Source organism: Furipterus horrens, unplaced genomic scaffold, assembly GCF_987537825.1.
Source record: "Furipterus horrens unplaced genomic scaffold, mFurHor1.1.pri manual_scaffold_5, whole genome shotgun sequence".
Taxonomy (NCBI): domain Eukaryota; kingdom Metazoa; phylum Chordata; class Mammalia; order Chiroptera; family Furipteridae; genus Furipterus; species Furipterus horrens.
The window spans coordinates 49,362,846-49,388,799 of record NW_028327175.1 but is presented as its reverse complement, the minus strand read 5'-3'; the positions used below and the strand labels follow the sequence as shown (position 1 = coordinate 49,388,799).

At 35.2% G+C, this 25,954-nt stretch overlaps 1 protein-coding gene across 1 annotated transcript in view; it reads left to right on the top strand.

The window, feature by feature from the left end:
- The window catches only part of AP3B1 (adaptor related protein complex 3 subunit beta 1), a 258,639-nt gene that overhangs the window by 177,544 nt on the left and 55,141 nt on the right, over positions 1 to 25,954 (top strand). The window contains exons 21-22 of the mRNA XM_090276405.1: positions 2,352 to 2,424; positions 10,371 to 10,477. Of these exons, the coding sequence (XP_090132531.1) occupies positions 2,352 to 2,424; positions 10,371 to 10,477 (180 nt within the window). The remainder of the gene's footprint in view (positions 1 to 2,351; positions 2,425 to 10,370; positions 10,478 to 25,954) is intronic.

The window sequence follows — 25,954 nt, the reverse complement described above, 5'->3', positions numbered from 1 at the left end:
GCACATGAATTATGCATTGAGCAAGAAAAATCTCCTGCCTCAAGTCCTATATGCATTTACCCAGGTTCTGTCTCTATTACCAAGATGAATTGCAAATGGAGAAATGTTTGATGGAATAGGGCTCTTAACTTCTTTGTTTAGAATTCAGATTTTTATTTTTATAGTAGACCCTTTAAGTATGAAAATGTTTTGAACTTACTGCGGATTTTTTAAAATGAAAAATGAAATATAACATAGGAGAGGAATGCCAAACACATCATGAAGCTTTTTATAGCCTTGATTCAGAATGCAAGGCTTTTTCAATTTAGTAGAAATGACCATTATCTATTGCTAATGTTGTGTTTCAGTCACTGGTTATTTGCTGTTCTCAGAAAGTCAATGAAATTCTGTCCTCTTGAAAGCCTTTTTTCTTTCTGTTTTAGGCTTTATCCCAATTTCACATGCAGCTCTTATCTTGTGTTGTATGTGACCTGATGTGTATTTAATAGATATTGTTACAGACTCTTAGCTGTGAAGTAGAAAATAAGGTATAGACTTGCCTACAGCTTTAACTTTATCTCGATTTGATAGGTTTCTAATTTTTCAGGTGGGGAGGTTACAGTTCCATAAAGACAGTCATGCACCATTGTAGCTTATAGGAAGCTACACCCATTGTGCTCAGCATAGCATTTTGATAAGTCACATGGTGATAAGCTCTTTTTGTTACATTCTTTCTCCACAGGAATAATATTCTAGTTGAGATGGCATTTGCTTCCTGAACATGTTTTTATTCCTTACGACTTTTACATTTCGCTTCAAAATTAACATTTCTTCTATTTTTTTCCTTAGCCCTGTTATTCATTTGAGCTGTGGAGAAAGGGAAAAACCTTTATAAATAACTAATGAAAACTAAAACTCGTATAGTTGATTTGGAGTTTTTAGTGGCAGAAATAATTATTTTGAGGAAGAAAATCAATGCTGATATTTTTAGTTGGTGTTTTAAAATGTGTTGTTATGGAAGCCTGGAAAATATTTTTTTTCTGTTGACTATTGGGTGTTAGAGGAAAAACAAGCAGTATTTTAAAAGGTTACCTGTCATATAATTTGAGTATTGCTCTTTTCATGTATGCATGGTGTGGTAGTAACTCTAACACGGTGTAAACTTTAAATGGTAGTAATGTACCTTTTGCTTTAGTGATAACTTTCATGGTTAGAAAAATACTTCTAACATATTTATAATGCTTCACATAAACAATAAGATATAAACTCCTTTGGTAGATTTTAAGTTATATGAGGGCAGGGACTATGTCTATCTGGGATGCATTACTTTCATTGTTTAGCACAGAATCTGATACATAGTAAAAATTACATAAATATCTTAATGAACAAAGGACTGAAGGAAGGAGCAAAAACATTTTAGTAAAAACTTAAGTTTTGGCCTTTAATTTGAGATTTGTTTTAAAAAACAAAAAGAAAAAGATTATAAAGGTAAGTAACCTTGAACAAAATACATCTATTTAACACCATAGTATTTGTTGTTCTTTAATTGTTGATGATGCTACTCAATACTGTACTTAATTTTTTTAAGATTACACATTTTTTCTGTATCTCTAAGCAAACTGTCACCTCAGCCTTAGAGACACTTTTTTCTGGTCCATGTTTATCCACGTTTCAAAAATATAGTAAACTGAACAAGCAAATCTGAGGTGGTGGAAGCCCTAATTATGCACAGATATATTTTGAAATACATATTCTCCCCAAAGGAAAACAGTAAAGAAAGTAGAGGAACCTGCTCCAAAAGAGCAGGAACCTGAAAATGTCATTTATAGATTTTAATGAATACCTTTGGCAGAAGTAGTCTGACACACCCAGTGCTGAAATACTAAGTACCTGGTACAGTGCATGTCACAAACTGTATCTCAGCAAGGCTAATCTGTCATACTCCATTGACCATCTCACACTAAGCATATATTGTTTGAGTGTTTCTTTTTCTCAGATCAACTTGTTTAAAAATTATTTTCAAGAATGTTTGTGCACTTTCTACTGAAGAGCCACATTTTCATGTTATCAGAAAGTTGTCAGATTATAAAAGAATTAGTTCCCCTTAAGTTTTCTTCTGTAGGTTCTTTATAATGTTTAAGCATAAAATCTTTTAGAATAATTAACAGTTCACATGGTGAAAAAGAAATATTGTATGCTAACTAAAATAAAAATTTTGATTAAAAAAACATTTTGTGTAACCATATAGAAACTTAATATGATTTTTTTTGGAAGATTATGCAGAGGAAAAATGTTTGTTTTGACATGTTGAGGACTACCTCATAGATTTTTAAAACAGAAAATGCAATAATGAAATACTTCTTATTTTATAGGAGAAAGAAAAAAAAACAAAGCAAGATAGAAATCCTGTTACCAAAAATGTTTCACTTCTAGATCTAGATGATTGTAAGTATTAAAATTAAAATTTTTTCTTCTGTTTAGTAGTATTTTTTATTTTTAGAGTACTTTTCATTTACATGTCTCGAAGTATATAACATCTATTATGAAAAATTTATAGATAAAAACAGCAAGAAAATGTTAAAAATTGGTTCTATTATCTTTTTTCATCTATTCAACATATCAGTTTTGTATCACCTGAATAAATATATTTGGTCAAAAAAAGTGCACCAAATTAATTTTAAGGTATTTTGCTTTAGTAATTTATATTTGTTTTAGTAAATATTTATTCATATCTCACAACTTCTGCATTGTTAAATGTAGGCTATGGGGATTGAGACATGTAACTTAAGGAGGTAGGAAATTAGGAAAGTAATTGGAAATGTAAAGGATACCACCATCTTCTACTTGCTACTGTTTGATGGGAAGAGAATCAGGTACAAAAGCTTTTGGCAGCCAGTGTGACTATACCTATCTATACTTTAACTGCAAAAAAAATCCTTGTCTCAGCAAATCCACTTCTAGGAAATTAGAATCCTACAAATATACTAACCCAAGTACTCAAAGATATATATTCATCATCTCCCCTAAATCCTCCTTCATTGTGAAAGAGGGAACAATAGTGGAATTGACTTTGTTGGTAGGTAACAATAAAGAAGAGTAACAAGTAAGATTCTATGCTAGAGGTGAGTTATGTTTGTAGATTGTGTTATTCTACTAAACAGAACATAAAGCCGCTGTATTTATATTATTTACCTGGACTGTCTCATGGCAAATTCTTAATATAGAGAAATTAAAATGTATAATACAGAGACGTACTTAATATAGAAAATTAAAGTAAAATTGGAACCAAATTTGAATAATTTATCACCTATTGGTGAAAATTTAAAGTTTACATCGTTTTTCACCTATTGCTAAAGATTTTAAAACAACATCCATTATTATTAAGGGTTAGAGGGGGAAAAAAGCATTCTACACAGTTTTTTTTGTTGTTGTTGTTAAGTGTATTTTATTGATTATGCTGTTACAGTAGTCCCAGTTTTTTTTTCCCTTTGCTCCCCTCCACCCAGTATCCGCCTTCCCTCCAGCAATCCCACTCCCCTTAGTTTATGTCCATGGGTCATGCATATAAGTTCTTTGACTACACCCTTTCCTATATTATTCTTAACTTCCCCCTGTCTACTTTGTACCCACCAATTATGCTTCTTAATCCCTGCACCATTTCCCCATTTCTCCCCCTTCCCTGTCCCAGCTGATAACCCTCCAAATGATCCCCATTCCTATGATTCTGTTCCTATTCTGGTTTTCTTAGTTGGATTTTGTTTTTATTTTTTAGATTCAGTTGTTGATGGTTGTGAGTTTGTTGTCATTTTAGTGTTCATAGTTTTGATCTTCTTTTTCTTAAGTCCTTTTAACATTTCATATAATAATAGCTTGGTGATGATGAACTCCTTTAACTTTACCTTGTCTGGGAAGCACTTTATCTGCCCTTCCATTTTAAATGATATCTTTGCTGGATAGAGTAATCTTGGTTGTAACTCCTTCCTTTTCATCACATTGAATACTTATTGCTGGTCCCTTCTTGCCTGCAAAGTTTCTTTTGAAGAGTTACTCCTTTGTAGGTAACTCTTTGCTTTTCTCTTTCTGCTTTTAAGATTCTCTCTTTATCTTTCACCTTTGGCATTTTATTTATGATGTGTCTTGGAGTGATCCTCCTTGGATATAGCTTGTTTGTGACTCTCTGTGCTTCCTGGACTTGTATGTCTATTTCCTTTGCCAAATTTGGGAAGTTTTCCTTCATTATTTTTTCACATAAGCTTTCAATTTCTTGCTCTTTTCTTCTCCTTCTGGCACCCCTATGATTCGGATGTTGGTACATTTAAAATTGTCCCAGAGGTTTCCTAAGCCTCTCCTCATTTTTTTCAATTCTTGTTTCCTCATTCTGTACTGGTTGACTGTTGTTTCTTCCTTCTATTCCAAATCATTGATTTGAATCCTGGTTTCTTTCCCTTCACTATTGGTTTTGTGTGGATTTTCCTTTGTTTCATTTAGCATAGCCTTCACTTCTTTCCTTATGCATTTGCTGTAGTTAAGCATATCTGTCAAGGCTGTAAGTGTCTTTATCACCAGTGTTTTGAACTCTACATGTGTAAGGTTGGCTATCTCCTCGGCACTTAGTTCTCCCACTGAAACTTTGATCCTTTCCCTCTCTTGGGCCATACTTCTCTGTCTCCTCCTCTTGACAGGTTCATGTATTTGTTTGCCTCTGTGTCTTAGGTAGAGCTGTTGCACCTGCTATGTTGTAAGGGGCAGAACCTTAGGTATTTGTCAGTACAGGGTGACATGTTTCACCATGTTGTGGTGCTGTGTGTGGGAGAGGGGTCTGAGGAGAAACAATGCCACCTGCACAGCACCCTTTTTCCAGGCACTTCTCCTTTTCCCGTGTGGGACTGAAGCCTCTCGAGCTGTTGCCCTGGCCATCGTTCCCAGAATGGGTGGGTCTATGTATGTTCTAGGACTCTGGGGACCCTTTAAAGAAGCGAACTCTGCTGACAGACTGAAAGTTTCTTCCTCCACCCCAACTCCCACTGTTTTGCACAGTCAGAAGTTATGAGGCTTTACTTTCCCTGGCGCTAAAACCATGAGCTATACAGTCTGGTCTGGTGCTGGGAGCACTCCCCAGGCATCCCTCCATACTTTCTAAAATGTGTGACTCTGCTTTCCAGCAGCCTGCTGTTGCCACTGCCACCACCACCAACACACTGTGTCCTCTCTGCCCCAGCTCAGCCCCTCCTGCCTGTCTGGATGAATATTTCTTCTTTATATCTTTGTTTGTTGGACTTCCAAGCAACTCGATTTTCTGGAACTTCTGGTTGTCTCTAGTTTTGAGGTAGTTGTATTCATTCTTAGTTGTGGAGGAAGATGCAGCATGTCTGTCTAGGCCTCCATCTTGGCCGGAAGTCTCATTCTACATATGTTTTTGATAGGAATATAAATAGGTGTAGCTTTATGGAATCATTGTAATGATATCTATCAAAACTTAAATTGCACACACATATCAATTTTTTTCTATCAATTCTTTTCTAGAAATTTATCCTACAGATAAACTAGCAAGATCAGATTTCACTTCATCCTTGTTTTAGACTCTTTAATGTACTGGCTTCATTTTACACTTATATTAACATCCATATTCCTAGGTTTCTATGACCTTAGTTGATCTGCCTCCTGCCTGCGTTTTATCTGTTCTGTTCCTTTGCATTTTGGAAATATGCCAGGTTCGTTCTTGCCAGGAGCCTTTGTTCTTCTGTTTCCCGTACAAGAACACTTCTTCCAGATCTTCTGATGGCAAGCTACTCCTTATGTTTCAAATCCCAGCTCAGAAGTCAACTTCTTTTACACATCTTCACTAAGAACTCCAACTGTCTTCATGACATTTTTCACTATCTGAAATTATGTTAAATATTTTTGTTACTTCCTTATTGTCGTTTTTACCCAATTAGGATTCAAGTTGCCTGAGAAGAGTATCCTTGTCTGTCTTGCTCACTACAATTCCTAGTGCATGAACACAGCTGGCAGATAGTAGGCACCCAGTAAATATTTTCTGAATATATAAAATATTCAAGGTTATATACAAAAATTTTATTACAGCATTATTTATTACAAAAAAATCCTGAAAACAAACAAAATGTCAACCAATAGAATGATATAACCATTAACAAAAATGGGGTAAAACTTCATGTGCTAATTATGTTATATATCCAAAATACTGTAATTAAAAAAAAAAAAATACATGTACAGCATGATTCCACTTGTTTTTTTTTAAAAAGGAGCATCCCTGACTGGTGTAATTCAGTTGGTTGGACACTGTTCTGCAAAGTGAAGGGTTGCCAGTTTGATACCCTGTCATGGTACATGCTTGGGTGGCTGGTTGGGTCCCAGGTCAGCGCATGTATGAGGGGCAGCAGGTCGATGTTTCTGTCTCACATTGATATTTCTCACCCTCTCTTTTTCTCTTTCTCTCTCTTTCTCTAAAAATGAATAAAATTTTAAACCAAACAAAAAAGAAGTAAAAGAAGAGCTCTATCCTGAACACAAAACACAAATATATTTCTGGAAGACTACAGAAGAAACAATTAACAGTGTTAGCTCCTGCCCCTTTGAGGTGTAGTATTGAACTAGGAACAGGGAGAGAGAAAGACTTATATTTTACATCTTTCTGTGACAATGAATATTTTCTACAGATATGTAACTTAAAATTTACAGCAATAGTCAAGCACATTTAAAAAGAAATTAAGAGTAAATGTTAGAAGATACTAGAGTGCACTAATTAAATTTTCTCCTTTGTTTGACTCTGGATTTCCTGACAGCTAAGGAAAAATGAGAAACCTGTAAAATGATATAATTTTTATCGTTTGATTCATTCAAGAAATTTTTTTTTCTGTAGAAACTAAGGTTTTCTTAACTATTAAGTGTTTAAAATTTGATTGTAAGTTTTTATTTAATTTTAAGGGGAATTTCATCCCAATTTATGTTTATTTTAACTCAACATAGTATCTATTTCTGTTTGCTTTTGATACCAAAAACTATTTCTTAAAAAATCTTTGCAGAAATGACACTTGAAATCTTTTAAAATCAATGTTGCCCATGGTCGTGGGTCATTTGCTAGGTGCTAGAATAGATAATTAGAATTTAGTCATTCTCTTCTATAGACTAAAATCTAGTCAGGGACTCAGATATCTGAACAAGTAACACCTTATATAAGAGATACAATAGAAGTGTAAACTACAGAAACAAAATGAGGAGGAAAACAAAAATGAATTAAAAAGCCACAAAGGCTTGTGGCAGAAGTATGACCTGAGTTTACAGATGCAGACAAGTGAAGTGTTAAGGGAGGGAAGCATTGTTGGTAATGGCTCTTAACATATTGGCTTCCTTCTTTGCTGCTTATTAGCCTGCAGTAGTTCTCCATTGTCCATGGCAAGCAATTTGTTGATCAGAAACTAAAAAGTTAGTCTCCAGTTGCTTGAGTTCTTAGCAGTGAGAATTAGATTAATTTTGAAGGCAAGGCAGATACATTTCTTGAGTGTTATTTAAGAAGCACATTATAATCTGCAGCGGTTATTTATTCAGTACACACTGCATATCAGGAAAACTGCAAGTACTGAATTTATATCTCTGTTCTGAAAACATTTATTAAATAAGCACTTGCTATGCTCTAGATAACCTGCTACATGCTGGAGATTCTAAGTGGATACAATATTCACTACCCAAGGAACTCTCAGAGTCTCATAGGGGAAACACGTGAAGTGGCCATCAGATTGCCAAATTATAAATGGAATGAGTTAGAGATATGCCAGAATGCTGTTAGGTATTGGGGTACCTAACGCACCAAACAGTTTCCAGATGTAACATAATGCTTGAGCTGGGTGTAAGTTAATTAGTCAAGAAGTTGGAGCTGGAAGAAAGTGAAGAAAGTAAAGGCATAAAGGAGTGAAGGAACTCACCACAACCTGAAGTAATCATTGTCTCTCTAAGGAAGTATGTTTAGTAACCCTAGCAATAGACTGCCACTACCAAAAACAGTTTGGTGGTTTTGATTAAGTAACTTGATATTAATTTGATATTTCCTTATTGTAATTCTTGAAGGGATATTATCAGAACCCTTTAATCAATTGAGTTAATATTTGTCTCATTTTATGCATTTGTAAATGAAGTGTTGAATATTTCTACAGTCCCTTTAGGTTATGAAATTACATGACTTTTTCATGAGGTCAGTTGATAATACATTAGAAAATATTTATGCTAAGATAATATATGGTCTAATGATAGATTAGGCTTAGAAGTAGCATTCTGCTTTCATTTTTCCAGTCATTTTATATTTATAGAAATTAAAGTATTTTTTAGTACCCTATACTATGTTATCTCAATAGTATGATCATAAAGCAGCATATTCTGGGGTTTTTTTATAGACAATGTAAACCTATATAATTACACTATTAGTACAACTAATTAAATGTAAAGTCTTTTAAAAATGTATATCACCCAATAATAATCATGTTTCAGATAAGCCTTATGTTATGTGATATCATATTGTTGAGTAAGTTGTAGTACAGGCAGTAGACTGGTGTGTATAAGAAGACAGTGGAGCTAGATTGTCTTGAGTTTGCATCCTAGTTCTATTACTTACTAGCTGTGTAACCCTGGGCAAGTTATTTAGTCTCTTTATCTGTTTTATCTATAAAATTGGGATAATAGTAATACTTTTTAAGAGCATTAATAGGACTAAATGAGTCAATAAATGTAAAAGCACTTAAAACCTCTTGGCACATGGTAAGCATTATGCAATGTTGCCTATGATGGAGAGGATGAGCACAAAGTTGCAGCAATAGCAAATTACAAATTACAGTTAACAAATTAACTTCAAAATAAATTATTATATATTCAAAGTTTTACCTCTGAAGTTTTAAAGCAAAACTTTAATCAGAAGAATAACTATATAAATATAAATATTCTTTAATAAAGAAAATTTTTTCTGGAAGTTTTAAAAAGAAAACGAAAAAATGGGTTTGTTATCCAAATACCTTGGGTTTATATTGACATATCAGTTCAGGTTCTTTTCATATGCAACCTGTGCCCCCACCCCCCAAAAAATGAAAAAATACAATTGAATCATACTGAGATACTGTTTTATTATTTTCTTCTTTATCTGTTTGTCATACACATTACTTTCCATGCCATAAATATTCTTTAACAACTTTGTTTTTAATGACTGCATGGTTATCATTTATATTGTTTTAATAAATTCTATTTAACACGTTTACTATTTTTGGAAATTCAACTTCTTTCTATTTTTTGCTGTCATAAGCAGTGAAGCAGTACACATCATCATAAGTATATTATTACATTACCTCCATGACAGTTTTCTTAAGATAAATTCTTAGGAGCAGAATTGCTGGAACAAAGGCCATAAAGAATTCTGTTGGTAAAATGGCCTTCCACAAAGTTTATACCAACTTACACAGTATTAGTATGAGAGTGCCAGATTCTTTATACCCTAACCTATGCTAAATTTTACATGTAAAAATTTCCTTTGTCCATTTGACAGCTGAAATGGCATCTCATTTTAATTTCTATGCCATGTTATATTTTTTAAGCTACAGAGAGTCATTCTATTTCTTAGACATTATTTAAATACTTCAGCATAGTCAACTGGCCTCAGAATTCAATCTAGGATAAACTTTCAGTGCCAGCTTTCATCTTGCCAGATCTGTAAACAGATATATAATCATTTCTTTAATGGCTCAGTCTTCTGAAATGATATTAAAAACCTATACTTTTCTTAAGAATCAACCTTGCCTGTAGTAGGAATTTTTCTATTTGGTCTTTGATGATTTTTTCTAAAGTCTTTGGCCAAGCCATAGTTGAAATGAGAGACTTTTCTTACTCAATTTTTATAACTAAACATGGGCACCCAATATTTTGGATGGATGGATGGACAGACAAACAAATGAACAAACATGCATTTAAAACCCACCAGAAAAGCTAGCTTATGCGTGGAAAGGCAGCATATTTTGATTCTAGTTAGAAAAACCCATTTCTACTCCTATAGTGGTTCTACCATTCACTTGTTTTACAGTTCAATTTTCTGGCAGTTCTGGTGGTTTTTGTTTAAAAGTGAGTTGTGATCCTCCTCATGGTTGTGCAGAGAGGCGAAGCGTGTCTACCTATGCCTCCATCTTGGCTGAAAGCTCCCCTCTATGCCATTATGTTTTGAAAGCTAAGGCTAATAACTGCCATGACTTGATAATAACTTGACTAAATCAAGATGTTAAATAGAATTGCCATAGATTTATTAAAGTAATTTAATTAAATTTACTAACAAAATAAAAATGTTGCTTTTAATAATATGAATTAAATTTTCATGCACATTTATTAATTTGGGTCTTTTCTTACAGTTAACCCAGTATCCACTCCAGTTGCATGTCCCACACCAGCTCTTTCTCCAAGCTTGATAGCTGATCTTGAAGGTTTAAACTTGTCAACAACTTCATCAGTCATTAGCGTAAGTAATTTCCAAAATACATTAGCTCAGTTTTCAAAAGATGCCATTGCATCATTTTTATTAAAATGCAAAGAATTAAAGTAGATTCTTAGTCTTGAACAAGACCTCCTCTGACAAGTTTGTTTCAGACCTGACCTTTTAACTTTGTAAATATTTTTAAATTTGTTCTACCCAAACCATTATTATCTCAATTTACTTCTGCTTGTTATCCACATTTAATTATCATGTGTACATTTTTCTCTGCCACTTTGAGATAGTTTATATACATAAATTCTACCATAAAGAATTATTGTCTACATTAACACACTTTTGTTCTCATAACAATTGTGTTTTTACCAAGCTATATATTTTTTTTACTATAGGCTACTAAAAATATCTGTTTTCATTTGAAAATGCAAAATTATATTTGCTCTGTGTTATCTTCATGTATTTACTTACATACTTTGGTGTCTCTAAAGAAAATTCTTTAATGTTACTTATAGGGTGTGACTGGAAGGGAGGCAGGATACTTCCTATCAAAGTAATGTCAAAACCATCAGCCTGCCATAGTACCTGAAACTGCAATAACTTTTTCTATCTTAGTATATTGTATCACTGACCTTTCACTCTGAATCAAGCATGCTGCCTAGAATACATAATCTGTTAATATGCCTGACCTCCTGTTAATTTGTGTCAGAAATGTGACAAACTAAGAGATAGAACAGTGAGTTCTAATGGGAGTTCAGGTAGCTTGAACAGATCTTGTGTATCACTGGTTCCAGGGCTGGCAGGGTGCGTAATTGGTAGTCAGCGCAGCTGGGGAGCAGAGTTGCTTCTACCAGAAGTGGGAAAGAGGACTACTTAATTTTTGTAGATTATTACTAAAAATCTCCCCTTCAAAGCAAATGTGATCGCAAGGCTGTGCAATGAAATACTCAAAAGAGCTACACGAATTTCTGGTCAGCTTTGGTCAGCTCAACCAGAAACTATAGGTGAAAACTCATTAAGCTCATGATGTTGTTTTTTTTTTTTAATGTGTTTTATTGATTATAATATTACATTTGTGCCAATTTCCCTTCCCTCTGCTCCCCTCCACCCGGTGGCCCCCCTCCCTCCCCTTGTCCCCCCCCTTTTAGATCATGTCCATTAGTTGTGCATACAGTTCTTCTCAACCTCTCTCTGTCTATTCCATTCCCTCCTACCATGATCCTTAATTCCTATATCATCTCCCTCCCTCTCCCCATTCCCCTTCCCTGTTGACCTCCCCCCAATATGTTCTCCGTACCTAAAGTTCTTTTTCCAGTCTCGTTGCCTGTTTAGTTTGCCTTTGTTTCAATTCCCTAGCTTCTGTTGTTTCTTGTGATGCAGTTTTCATTTTAGATTTCATTGTCTTGATCCTCCTTTTTCTAAACCAGTCCCTTTAACATCTCATATAACAGTGGTTTGGATCTAATGAACTCTTTCAGTTTTATTTTGTCCTGGAAACACTTTCTCTGTCCTTCTATTCTGAATGACAATTTCGCTGGATAGAGTATTCGTGGTTGTAGGTTTTGGATTTTCATTACTTTGAATATTTCTTGCCAGTCCCTTCTTGCCTGCAGGGTCTCCCTTGAGAAGTCAGCTGATAGTCTAATTGGGACCCCTTTGTACATAATTCTTTTCTTCTCTCTTGCTGCTTTTAAGATTCTCTCTTTATCTTTAATTTTTGACATTTTGATTATAATGTGTCTTGGAGTGGTTCTCCCTGGGTCCAGTTTTTTTGGAACTCTCTGTGCTTCCTGGACCTGTAAGTCTATTTCCTTCCCCAAGTCTGAGAAGTTCTCCTTTATTATATTTTCACTCAATTTTTCAAGTTCTAGTTCATCTTCCTCGCTCTCTGGCAAACCAATGATTCTTATGTTGGGCCTTTTATAGCTGTCCCAGAGGTTTCTGATCCTCTCATCGTTGCTTCCCATTTCCTCTCCCTGCATTGGTTGACTTCTTGTTCCTTCTCCATATTCCAGTTTGTTGAAATGAACTCTGGATTTTATTTCCTCACCATCTGTCTCGTATGTGGTTTTGTTCCTTTCGTTATGAGTGTTTTTCGCTTCTTTCTCATCTTTTTCCAGATCTTTTGTGAATTCTGTAAGCCACCTGATAACAATGGCCCAGAACTGAGCCTCTGACAGGTTTCTTATCTGTTCATCTGTCAGGTTCTCTATCTGCTGTCTGGTGAGTTGTGTCACCGGTATTTCTATAGTTGTCTGCCTCATTTTGACAGATGCGTTTTGTTTTCTTGGGCCGGCTGTAGGGGGCAGTGCCTGTGTACTCGTAATGACTCAGCGACCGGCGCCGTTCGGCAGCCTTTCTTGCTGCGCCGTGGTGCTTTGTTGTCACAAGCCAGCGACCGGTGCCTGTCCGCGACCTATTTCGCAGCCCTGTGGCGCTTTCTTTGGGGGCGGGGGTCCAAGATGGATTCACACAGTTATTCCGCTAGGAGACCGGGATCCGTCCTCCCGCCCCCCTGGGCCTCACTGTTCAAGGCGATGTGGTGGCTGCTTTCCCCAGCGTTGGGGTCGCAAGCTGCCGGGGGTTCGACTGCAGCCGGGGTTGTTCTCCCCGCCGCTGTCCCAGGTGCGACCGCAAACAGCTCCACCCCCTTTCGCTTTTACCTGCCCAAAGGGCGCCGCTGGTTTATAACTTCATATGTTGGGCTTCCGTGTAGTTTTATTTTCTGGAATTTCTAGTTATCCTTTGTTTTGAAGTAGTTGTATTCCTCTCTAGTTGTAGAGGGAGACCTAGCGCGTCCGTCTAAGCCTCCATCTTGGCCGGAAGTCATGATGTTGTTTTTAAGTCATAAAGTGCAGTTACCTCTTAACCACTCAGAAATCAGTAAAAACCATATTTGAGATTTTAGTTTGGCCTTCTTTTTGCTAAAAGGAAAAGGCACGTTAAAAGAGATGGGAAGAAAGCAGTGAAAATAAGAAGTTAAGTCATTTATTTAAGTAATAAATATTTATTGAGCATTTGTAGTAGACTGTAAAGAGAAAATGTTAATCAAAAAATCTATAGTGAAGCAGTTAGTCCTTGAGGGGAAAGGAGGCTCTTAAAAATCTGGGAGGCAGTAAAGTAGTGGACAAAGATCTTGAGCTGATATCAGATGACCAGGGTGTACAAATCCCTACTTTGCCACTTACTAGCTCTATGACTTTAGGCAACTTGGTAGGTAACCTTTCTGTTCCTCGGTTTCCTGTGAAGATAATCTACCTCACAGGATTGTTGTGAAACTAATGAGATAATCAGTGCAAAGCTCTTAGAACAGCTACTGGCACATTGTCATCACCCAAGAAATATTAACTAATATTTTTGTAAGTGACGTGTTACTTGATCATGGACCCTGAGCAGAGTCTTATACTTTATTAGCTATCGGAAGAATACAGTTGACATTAGAAAAGTTTGTAGTAAATGTTCATTCATCACAAAGTAATTGAAGGACTCAGGCTGTTACACTAAGGAAAATATTTATTGGGATGGTCTCTTCAAAGAAAAAGAAAACCACTCCATCCAAAGTATGCAAAAAAGGACTGCGAGGTGATGTGCTGAGTGAAGCAGGATCACAGATGCATCCCCAAAAGCTAACAAAATAATCAAACAAATAGTAGTAATAAGAGTGGCAACCAGAAATTCACCAGCAATAATCAAATAAAGAAAGGAGTAGAACTTTAAACAAAGAAAAAGGTTGAACTTTGAAAAGGGGAATCTGTAGAAATAAATTGAATGTTTTGGTGCAGAATGGCATTGCTCCTGATCTCTCCTCCAGCCCTTAAAACAGTACTTTAAAAAGATGGTGAATCAAGCAATTGTAAGTTTTTCTATTATGTTCAAATTTTACAAGAAGTGGACTAAAGACGTCAGAGGAGAAATCAAAGAAAAACCCTTAAAAATTGCAATCCTCATATAATGTTGTGGGAGCTCAACAAATATAGGAGTATTTTGGATCCTGAAATGAAATGTATAGATAAGAGTACATCCATAATTTTAAAATCATCATGTTTCCCTAATTCAAAAGAAAGGAGAAATAAAAATAATTTATAGTTACATTAATATATAAACTTGACCATGAGAGCACTGGAAATGAAGTAGTTAGACGCTCCTGGCACTCACATGGAGAACCAGCATGGATGCCGCAGCTATACATGCAGACTGATATAGCTGTGTTGTATTAGCATCTCAAATGCAGTGGATTATAATGTTGCCATCAGTAACATACATTTGCAAAATATTGGAGTTTTTCTTGTAGTTTCATTCCTGGAAAATTGATAATATTAAACCCTTGCAAAAATACTCCTTCACACTTATATGTAAAGTGTTCTCTGGTCAGGTAAAAATTTAAAGAAGTTATCACCTTCAAATGTCCAACAAGACACTTGAAAGTTGCTTTTTTTTTAATTGCTTATTTATTTCTTGGTTTATTTATTTTTAGAGAGAGGGGAAAGGAGGAAGAGAGGGAGAGAAACATCTCTGTGTGGTTGCCTCTCACTCACGCCCTCAACTGGGGACCTGACGTGCAACCTAGTCATGTGCCCTGACTGGGAATTGAACCAGCAACACTTGGCTCGCAGGCCGCCGCTCAATCCACTGAGCCACAGCAGCCAGGGCAACAGTTTTGAGGAACATGGTGTAATTTGTATTGTGTCCTGTTCATTGCAGGATGTCTATCATCCCTGGCCTTAACCCCTTAAATCTAGTTGCATCCTTTACTGTCCCTTCCCCCAGTCATGTGCCAACTGCAGACATTCAAAGCAGTATATAATGTAGCCATTGAAAGCAGAGGCTCTTGAGCCACACTGATTGAGTTCATATCAGAGTTCTGCCACATTATAAAATGAGCAACCTTGGGCAGTCAGTTTACGTCTTGGTGCTTCATATTTTTTTCATCTGTAAAATAAAGATAATATTAAGCACTAGGTATTTCCTCTTTTTTTTTTTTGTTATTACATTATTATTACAAATTTGTAAAGGAAAGAAAGTGTGAGCCAAGGAAATTGTGTTATCTTTCTTTACAAAGGCTATACATACATATTCTCAAACATGAAAATACCTGTCTTTAAAGATAAAAAGAGATAAAACCAATTAAAGGATGATTCACAATAAGAATTATGAGTATAAATGACAAGATATAAATAGTGTTATAAGAAACAAAACATAGTAGGTAGTGAGCAGAGCAGATGGGGGGTACATGTTAATTATTTCAATTTTTATTAGTAGGACATGAATCAATATTATGCAAAATTTAAACGCTTTTGTTTGTGTTTTTAATAAGACTATATCTCTTTAATGTTTGTATATAACACTTATGTGAAATTTGGAGGAGTTTTTCTTTCAGTTTTATTTTAGTTATTCCGTAGGACAATTTGTCTCTTTTTGTGTATATCTGTGTGTCCATCCGTAGTTAACAGTAGTTACTTTTCTCTGTGACGTTGGCTGAGGCTATTTGGGGTCGTTTTTGGTTCCATACAAACTTTTGAAATATTTGTTCTAAATCTGTGAAATATATCATTGGTATTTTAATAGGGAGTGTGTTGAATCCATAGATTGCTTTGGGGGAGTACAGACATTTTAATGATGATAATTCTTCCAGTCCATGAACACAGTATATGTTTCCATTTATTTGTATCTTCCTTAATTTCTTTCTTCAGTGTTCTATAGTTCTCCGAGTACAGGGCTTTTACCTCCTTGATTAAGTTTATTCCTAGGTACTTTATTTTTCTTGTTGCTATAGTAAATGGGATTTTTTCCTGGTTTCTGTTTCTGATATTTTATTGTTGGTGTACAAAAATGCCTTTGATTTCTGAATATTGACTTTGTATCCTTCTATTTTGCTAAATTCATTTATTAGGTCAAGTAGTTTTTTGGTGGTGCCTATAAGGTTTACTATGTACACGATCATATGTCATCTGCAAATAATGACAGTTTTACTCCTCCTTTCCAATTTGGAGGCCTTTTATTTCTTTTTGTTGTCTAATCACTGTGGCTAGAAAACGTCCAATACAGTATTCCCTCACTTATCACGGGTATTACGTTCCAGACCCCTTCGCGAAGTAGGAACCTTACATTTATTCTACACTCTTAAACCTACATAACTTTAACAACATACATATACAGTACCGCAAAATCCCGCGATATAGTGAAAAATCCGCGATAAATAAATATAATATTTTTTTAAATTCCACGATACAGTGAGGCCGCGATAAGCGAACTGTGATATAGCGAGGGACTATGGTACTATGTTGAAAAAAAGTGGTGAAAGTTGACCTTAGGCAGAAAGCTTTTAGTTTTTGCCTGTTGAGTATAATTTTGGCTGTAGGTTTCTCATATATGGCCTTTATTATATTGAGTTATGCTCCTTCTGTTCCCACCTTGCTCAGCATTTTTATCATAAATGAGTGCTGTATTTTATCAAATGCTTTTTCAGCATCTATTGATATGATCATGTGATTTTTCTCTTTCATTTTGTTTATGTGGTTTATTATGTTTATTGATTGGTGAATATTAAACCATTCTTGCATCCCTGGGATGAATCCCACTTGATCGTGGTGTATGATCTTTTTAATATATGGCTGGATTCAGTTTGCCAATATTTTGTTGAGGATTTTAACATCTATGTTCATCAACAATATTGGCCTGTAGTTTTCTTTCTTTGTTGTGTCTTGACCTGGTTTTGGAATTTGGATAATACTGGTCTCATAGAAAGAGGTTGGGAGTCTTCCTTCTTCTTGAATTTTTTGGACTTGTTTGAGAAGGATTGGAGTTAGCTCTTATCTAAATGTTTGATAAAATTCACCCGTGAAGCCATCTGGTCCAGGGCTTTTGTGTGCTGAGAGTTTTTTGATTACTGCTTCAATTTCACTAGTTGTTATCAGTCTATTTCTGCTGCTTCTTGATTTGGTTTTGGGATATTATATGTTTCCAGAAATTTGTCCATTTTATCCAGGTTGTCAAAGTTCTTGGCATATAGTTGTTTCAAATATTTTTCAAATGAAAACTTTTGCTATTATTTCTAATCCTTTGAATTATATATTTAGAATAGAGATTTTAAGATATAATTTCTAATAAATAATATTATCATTATAAGGACAGGCCTTACTTTGTTCAAACTGTATGATAAAGATGATGTATAAACACCATGCTGTATTTGTTTCAGTCGTACATGAAACTAAGGTCAATTGAACAACAAATGGCTAAAAATGAAGAAACACTAGTTCTTGCTGTAATATTTCAGTGATCAAACTGTGAATTATTTAGTGAATTGTTTTTACTACATTATTGTTATGCTAAGGCTTTCTAAATTGTTACACATCAAACCTAGGGAACTCAGAAACAGTAATCCTCAGACTATTAGGTTTCTGGTGTGGTTGAGAAAAGAAGAGGGGGAGGAAATTTGCATATAAGAATAATGTAAAATAAAAATAAATTGTTCACATCTGGTGTTATAAATGCTGGAGTGAAACTGCAATCTTTTCTGGTATAGTTGGCTTTTTGTAAATTTGGGGTTCAAAAGTAATCAAGTAAATTCATCAGTTAATATTATCTCTGAAAACTATTTTACTCTAGTTTCTGCTGATAAACATTAGCATGAAGTCTTGTCTTATTCTTTGCATTTTTCTCTCTCTTCTCAAATTAGTTATATATGAAAGTGTATTAACTTGTTCACTTAATATTTAAGATTTATGTTTCTATGGGGGAAAAATGACTTCTGAGTTCTGACCTTACAATATTGTGAAGCTCTCAAGGCAATCACCCAAATTACGGATCCCCCATAGTGGTTCTGTAGCACTTATCTATAGGTCAGCGGCTTTCTGTGGGAATATACTTTCAGAGTTTCAATTTAAAATACCAAGAATTCATGTAGAAAGGCAAAGCCCTATTTAGGAAATGCATTGCACTTGGAGTCCAAAGACCTGATTTCTACCCTTGGCTGAGTTACTTACTATCATTGTGACTGGGCAATTCTTTGACTTGTGTGAACTTCAATTTTTGAATTTATGAGATGGAGATAATACTTTGCCTAAACAACTAATTATGTTTTCATGAGAAGCAAATGAAATAATGGACCTGAAAATGTTTGCATTCTGAGAAGATGGAATTCTAGGAAATATGCTTTAAGAGGCAACGAAGGAAAAGACCAAGTAAAATGAGTCCATGGAGGAGGTGAATCACAGAGCATGATATCAGGAAACTCATATATTAGGGTGGGAAAGGGAATCATTACATTGTACTAAGTGCTCTACTAGAGGTGCAAATCTGCTAGGTACTACCAGGTGACAAAGATCTCTTAGGGAAGAATTTACATATGTGACCTTGGAGCTGAATCTTGAAGGGTAGTAGGAGTCTGGGTAGCTGGAGTAAAACTAATATGGCATCACTGACAGAGGAAATTACGCACATGAAGGTTTGGAGTTGAACGAACTTGAGTACTGGGGAAATAGTAGTGTAATGTGGCTAAAGTATAGCACCTGTAGGCTGGGAAAACCAAGTCTGATGCTGGAGAAGTATTGATATGTTGTTGACATACTGTCATGGGAAAATTGTAGTAATGATTCCTTAACTCATTACTTTCCAATCTTTTCATATCACGGTACATATAGAAAAGCCATATATGCAGTGTGCTCTTGGGTAAACAAAGAATGCTGCAGTCCAAGTGCTCCAACCACCACAGCGACCCTCCATGTCCCTCCCCCAGACCTTCCTAAGGCACAACAGCACAGCGCCCTTCTAATGCATTTGTGGCACGTTGGTGAGGAAGCACAGACTTAGACTTAGCTGCCATAACATAACAGATTTGAACCTTATGAATCACAATACTTAAATGGAATTTAATTTTGGTAGTGCAGGAAGGTTCATTAAGAAAAGCAATCATGATATCATGTAAAGGTAATATATTGAGGAATAGTAAGTAGTTCCAAGAACATTACATGAAAGAAACGAGAGTTGCAAAAACAGAAGCCCAGTTAGATACAATATGCTGCTTGGAGTTCACCAAGTTCCATGCTGGGCATAGTTCTCCAGACTGGTTAAGTCAGTTCAAGACTACTGAGGCCAACTGCAAGTTTAGGACTTTCCTAAAATTACCCTCAAGTTCGGTAATTCACTAGAATAACTCTAGAACTCAGAAAAGCAAGATACTTAGGATTACAGTTTTATTATTAGAAGATACAAATTAGAGCCAACCAAAGGAAAAGCACATAGAGGAGATCCTGGGTAGGTTCCAAATTCACAGCTTCCAGGTTTGGCCTACTGGTGTGGAAGTGTGGCAGTAGCCATGGAGTATTGCCAACCAGGGAAGCTTACTAATCTTCTAGAGTTTTCATTGAGGCTTTTATTATGTAGGCAAGACTGATTGAATTATTGCAACATGGTTGAACTCAGTCTCCAGCCCTCCCCTCCAGGTCAGGCTGATTATCAGTGGTCCAGAGCCCTAATTTTTTAATCATATGAGGAGAGTGCCCCCCACAAAATGGGATTATCTTCTGGAGGGTGGACCCCTTGTAGTACAGGCTTCCCCCCGCTAGGTGAGTATTCTAGAAACCCATCTGTATCAATGTACCAGCTGCCGTTGTTGTGAGAGGCTTCCGTGAATTTTTTTGAAGACTTTTAATGCATTTGCCCATTTTATGATGGGTGATTTAGCAGCACACCTGCCCACAGCATGCTTGAGTGCTCAGCAGTTTTTGACCAAAAACTGCCTGATCCCCGTGCCCCACCCTTCCTATTCACCTAATCTCACCCCAAGCAACTTTTTTTGTTGTTTCCCTAGATAAATAAAAACCCTCAAGGGGAAACATTTTGCCAGTGTGGAAGAGGTGAAACAAAAAACAGCAGAAGCACTAAATGGCATCAAAATCTACGAGCTCAAAACTGTTTAGAGCAGTGGAAAAAATATCTTGATAGGTGTATTACATCAAATGGAGAGTACTTTGAAGTTGACTGAAGTTTAAACATGTAGGAATAATTGCACAATTTTTACAAATATTTTCTTTCTTTTTAGAGAGAGAAGAAGGGAGGGAGAAAGGGAAACATCGATGTGCGAGAGAAACATCGATTGGCTGCCTTTCTCATTCCCTTAACTGGGACAGGGACCTGGCTCGCAATCCAGGCACGTGCCCTGACTGGGAATTGAACTGGCAGCCTTTCGGTTCACAGGCTGGTGCTCAACCCACTGAGACACACCAGCCATGGCTAAATATACACTTTTTTTATAAATAAATTCTGGGTGTTTTGGGTCCCACCTCGTATGGTTGGCATTTCTGATATGGCCAGTTTGCATCCTGAGTTATCTGCTTAGCATAAGCTATCTAGGGACCCACCATGAGTCACTTCAGGGGCATAAACTGCCAGCCAGGTATGGTCCCTCTAGGGGCCCTCCATGGATTATAAAGACACTGCTGTTATTCGGAGAACTCCAAGAGTTTAGAGGTCATCTCCAAATCTCTCTTTAAGTGAGACCAAATTCTTTACTACACTTATGCAGATTAAGTGTTTTATTCATCCAACAAGTATTTGTTCGGGCCAGAATATGGAGCAGGTGCCAGAGACATAGTAGTAAAGGGATGGGCTAAGTTCCTGCCCTCAGGAGTTTACAGGTAAGTTAGCAACATTAAAAATTTTTTTTCCTCAAAGGTATGTAACTACAATATACTAAGTGCTTTCATTTTGTAACAAAGTTTTGCCCATTTGGGAATTTCTGTGGCTATAAGTTGTCGCTATTTGTCATTATTTCTCTGATTATATACATAAACTCCACAGTCCCACCTAGTTCCCTCTATACTATTATAGCTTAAAAGCAGGAGTTGCTGTTGACATTTAACAGAATTTAAAATTTAACTATCTGAACAATTTTTCGTCTCTCATAAGAAGTAGAAGGAAAATTTTCACAGTCCGTGCTGTCTGTTGTCTGCTTTCCTTGAATCGGCACTGTGGAGTAGCACTTCATCGTGCAGGGAAGGAATGAGGCTCGTGGTGTCAGGGTGGAGACCGTGGCAACGGCATGAAACTAAGGTGTGTGCACACTGTTATGGGTAGCCAGCATGGAATTTCTTATGACCACCAAAAAGACAGCATTTAATTTGTCAGTGTGACCAACAAGCCATGTAATTTAGGCCTCCCACCCTCTCAGGGATTTACAGGCTGAAGGGTGGGTAGAAAGAGGGAAACTCGTAAGTAATGAACTTGAATTTGGGCAGGCAAAGTGAGGCAAAGAAAATGCATTTTTTAAACACAAACCAAATTTTAGCATCTGCAGTTAGTGTTTATCATTAGCTCTGTCAAGTTCCTTACCTGAGGAATATAGAAAAAATAGCTAGTAATGGCTTATAGCTTTTGCTGTTGACGGAGATTGGTGACTAGTGAAGTTACAACTCTCCGTGATTAGGGGTGAGGTCCTGACCCTGTTTGGGTTATAGGAAGGTAATTGGAAGATAAAGAGTATCTATCAGACATGCTTTTGATATGGAGGTTACTCTATCCGTTTTTAAACAGTATGAAGAAGAAACATCATAATTCATGAAGCAGAATTTGATTCACTCTGAATTTTACTAAACAGTGTTTGAAATTATTAGGATAATTGCGTACCATAATAATGACAGTTGTATTTAAAGTTGATTTCTGATTCTCTTAAGTGGACTTTTATTTTAAATAGATCTCACCTCTTCTCTTCTCTTCTCTTCTCTTCTCTTCTCTTCTCTTCTCTTCTCTTCTCTCTCTTACTTAACTAGGCTAGGGCATTTTAGTATTTTTTTTCCAATCTGCATGTCTTGTACTGCCAAAATGCCAGCTTTCTTCTAGTTTGTTTTCAAGGACAGTTTGCTTTGAAGGGAGTCTTTTCTATATAAGCATTTACTAGGTCATGTGCCCAGATATTTCTTGAATATGTGATCTCATTCCAAAAACAAATAATAATACACCTGTGATAAAGTTTGTTTTCCAATATAGTGGAAGAATTATCTTCTTGAAATTTTTTATTTTGTATTGTACTTAAAAAACTTAAGGTATATTCAAGCCCCAGGCTAAGAGACAAGTCTAAGATCAAATTCTTTTGAATTTAGAGAAAGAAGAAATTAAAAGTCAGAATTAAAAATAATTTTGTCATTTTAAATTTGGGAAAAAGCCTTTATTTGTTCTGATGAAAATGTCAGTAGTCATGGAACTGTGGTAAAAATAATGAAAAATCACTGGCCTGGGTCTGCTTAAATTGAAAACATTTTTTAATTAAAATTTGACAGTATTTTGTGCTTCCATTGCCTAGCCAACGCCTATCTTATTCTTTTTATTTAATTCTCTTCTGGGTATGAGTTGCTTTAATTTTTAAATTGAACTTTAAGGTGTACCATACTACCGCTTCATATCTTTATTCCCACACTACTTCAGAGGTCTCATAGTTAATAACAGAGTACTATCAGCACTTCCTTCCCTGAATTATTAAAATGAAGTACTTTTTAAAAAGAGGTTGTCATTCATTTTTAGTTACAGAGGTTTTATTGCAAAATATATTTTTATTTGTCTTAGGCAAATATGTGCCAGTCTAAGTCCTGACTAGTAGATAATACTCATAATGCATTGTTGTTATTATAATAAAATTCTCCACTATGAAGAATCTACTTTATGATATTCTGATTATAGTTATTAATGAATTGGTAATTATTACTGCAAAAAAGTCACCCACCTAAACAAAATATGTATATAAATCTACAAGAAATTGAAGATTAAAGAAGAGATGGTAAAGAAAACCTCGGGTCTTTCTAGTCGTGGTGAGTAGTTTCTTTCACTTGCTGTCAGTTCACACTTTTCAGAGCTTACTTAGTTCACTGAATATCTACTGCCTTCTTTCCTAGGATTATTATAATTAAATTACTATAATAGGAAATAATAAGAGGTTTTAAAAATATTAAAAATCTTTTTGGCAATTTTATTTTTGCATATCCAAAGTTGATTGAACTTTATGTTACTGTCAATTGTTATATTTCAAATTGCATGTGTTGAATTGTGATATTTATAGGGAAAAATAATATTTTTTAAGCTTTAAGATATCATAGACTATTGCATTGGCCAATCATGTATTATTATTTAATCATAGATCAACCAAGTTAACTTTTGTTACCTTTGTTCCTGTTTTTAAAAATCTTTGCAAGGCCCTGCCCAGGGAGCTCTGTTGGTTAGAGGGTTGTCCCAACAACGCTAACTTTGCAGGCTTGAGCCCGGGTCAGAGCACATACAGGAATCAACCAATGAACAGATAAATAAGTAGAACAACAAATCAGGGTTTCTCCCCCTCCCCTCTTTCTTTCTCTCTCTAAAATCAATTCAAAAAATTTAAAAGCTTGCCAAAAATTTTCTGAACATATGGCAAGGCAGGGCATGGAAAATTGATAAGTATTATTTTAGTAGTACTAAATCTTTCGACATGAGAAACATGACCTAAACATGGAAAATATTATTGTGATACTTATAAAACTTTATCTTTAAAGGAAAAGGAAATCAATTTAACTGTAAGGCAGGCACAGGCCCAACTAACTTTGTGAAATTAATTTATTAATAGAGATAGGAGAACATGGAGTAAAAAGACAGATAAGTACAGTGTATGACCCTAATATCAAAGAAAAGTAAAAGCTACTTATCTTAGAATATATCTGACACGTTATTATTGAAATCATTCAGGAATGTAATTATAGTCAGCTTTGATAGACCTATCAATAAGGGCTATTTCTTTAAGTTTGCAGCTGTTCCACATTACTGAATATATAAATATCTCCCCCATATGTTAATACTGAAGATCTCCTTTACACTTATTCTCAAAAAAAAAAAAGAGATAGAAATGAACAATTTCAGTAAGTTCTGCTTTAAAATGCATAATTTAGATTAAGTGAGATACCAGCCAAATGTAATATGTGCATCTTGTTTGAATCCTAATTCAATTAAATCAACTCTGAGAAGACATGTATGATAGGGAAATGTGCACTGATTGTATTTTACATACAGTTAAAGGGATTTTTATTTTCGGGTGAGAAATAGTAAGTCTTTATATGTTAGAAACACAGACTAAACCATTTCCTGATAAAATTATATCATATTTGCAATTTGCTTTTAAATAATTCAGAAGTGGAATAAAAGGTTGGATTAAACAAGATTGAACAAATGTTAACAGTTTTTGAAATTTAGGGATGAATACCTAGTTGTTCATTATATTACTCTCTGTTTTTGTGAACATTTGGAAGTTTTCATAGTAAGATGATATTTAAAGTACATCATTTCAGAAACTTAGTTATTTCATATTTTCACCAAATCTTTGAAATCCATGGTTTATAGACTGTGTGATCTGACAAAGTTACAAATTTAAACTAGTACACCAAAATTTGAGTTCAGTTCCATTTGTCACTCATGAAATTAGAAGGGTGTAATAGATTGTTTCTAAGGTCCCTTCCAATTCTAACTTTCTAGAAGTCAATGGGAAATTAAGTGAAGAGATGCCAAGTTACTTTAGTAAACATTGTCAGCATAAGAGAAGTATTCATTAGAAGTATTGTACATTCTAGGTCTAATTAAGACTTAGACTCTGAGTCTCTGTGTGGATAGGACAGGGCCTTTCTATTGGACTTTCTATTCCCAATGCTTGATACATAATGGGTGCTCATCAAAAGTCTGTTAAATGAATGGAATTATTCTTTTCCTGTTTTCTGGATTTATCATTATAGACCATTCCCACTGGTGTCGGTTTAAAGGGCTGTAATGTTAATATGTTAGAGAATTACCTTTATCAAGCGCATATTTAAAAAGTAGTTGTGTTCCTTACATGTTTCCTTTATTACTTAACATATAATATGTAAGACAGTAAAACGGAGAATAAGTTGTTTCTTTCAGTTGTTTGACTAAATATATCTTAATAACCTAATCTTTGTATTTCTTAAATGCTCTCTTAATTCAACTGAAAATATGACATGGTAAACTGAGAAACTAAAGATATCATTTTTATTTTATTTTCACATCAATAGAGCAGATCTCCTAAAAATTTAAAGCACATCTTTCTAAGGTAACATTTACCTCCTCACATCTTTAGCAGCTATCAGACATGACATGGGACATATTCATTGACCCTAAAAATTTTCATCAGAGTCATGCACTGAAAGGGGTCAGCCCCAGCCAGACAAGAGGCTCATTTCAATTTTAACGGATATAATTAAAGGTTAATTCACTGAATCAGGATTAACGAGGAAAGTACAAATGATAGGCAAGCAGCTGCCTTTATAATACAAGATTAGAACAATGCAATTACAATAAGAATTAGAAAAAATCAACTTCCAGAAAAGATCCTTTAATGAACAAATTAAATTGTGATCTCTAAACGTGGATATATAAGATAGTACTTCTTAAGGAATCTTTAAATTGGTATTATATAACTAAGCATATTTTGTCAAATGTAGAAACAATGGTTAACACTAAGAACTTTTTCATTATTATGAAGTTGCC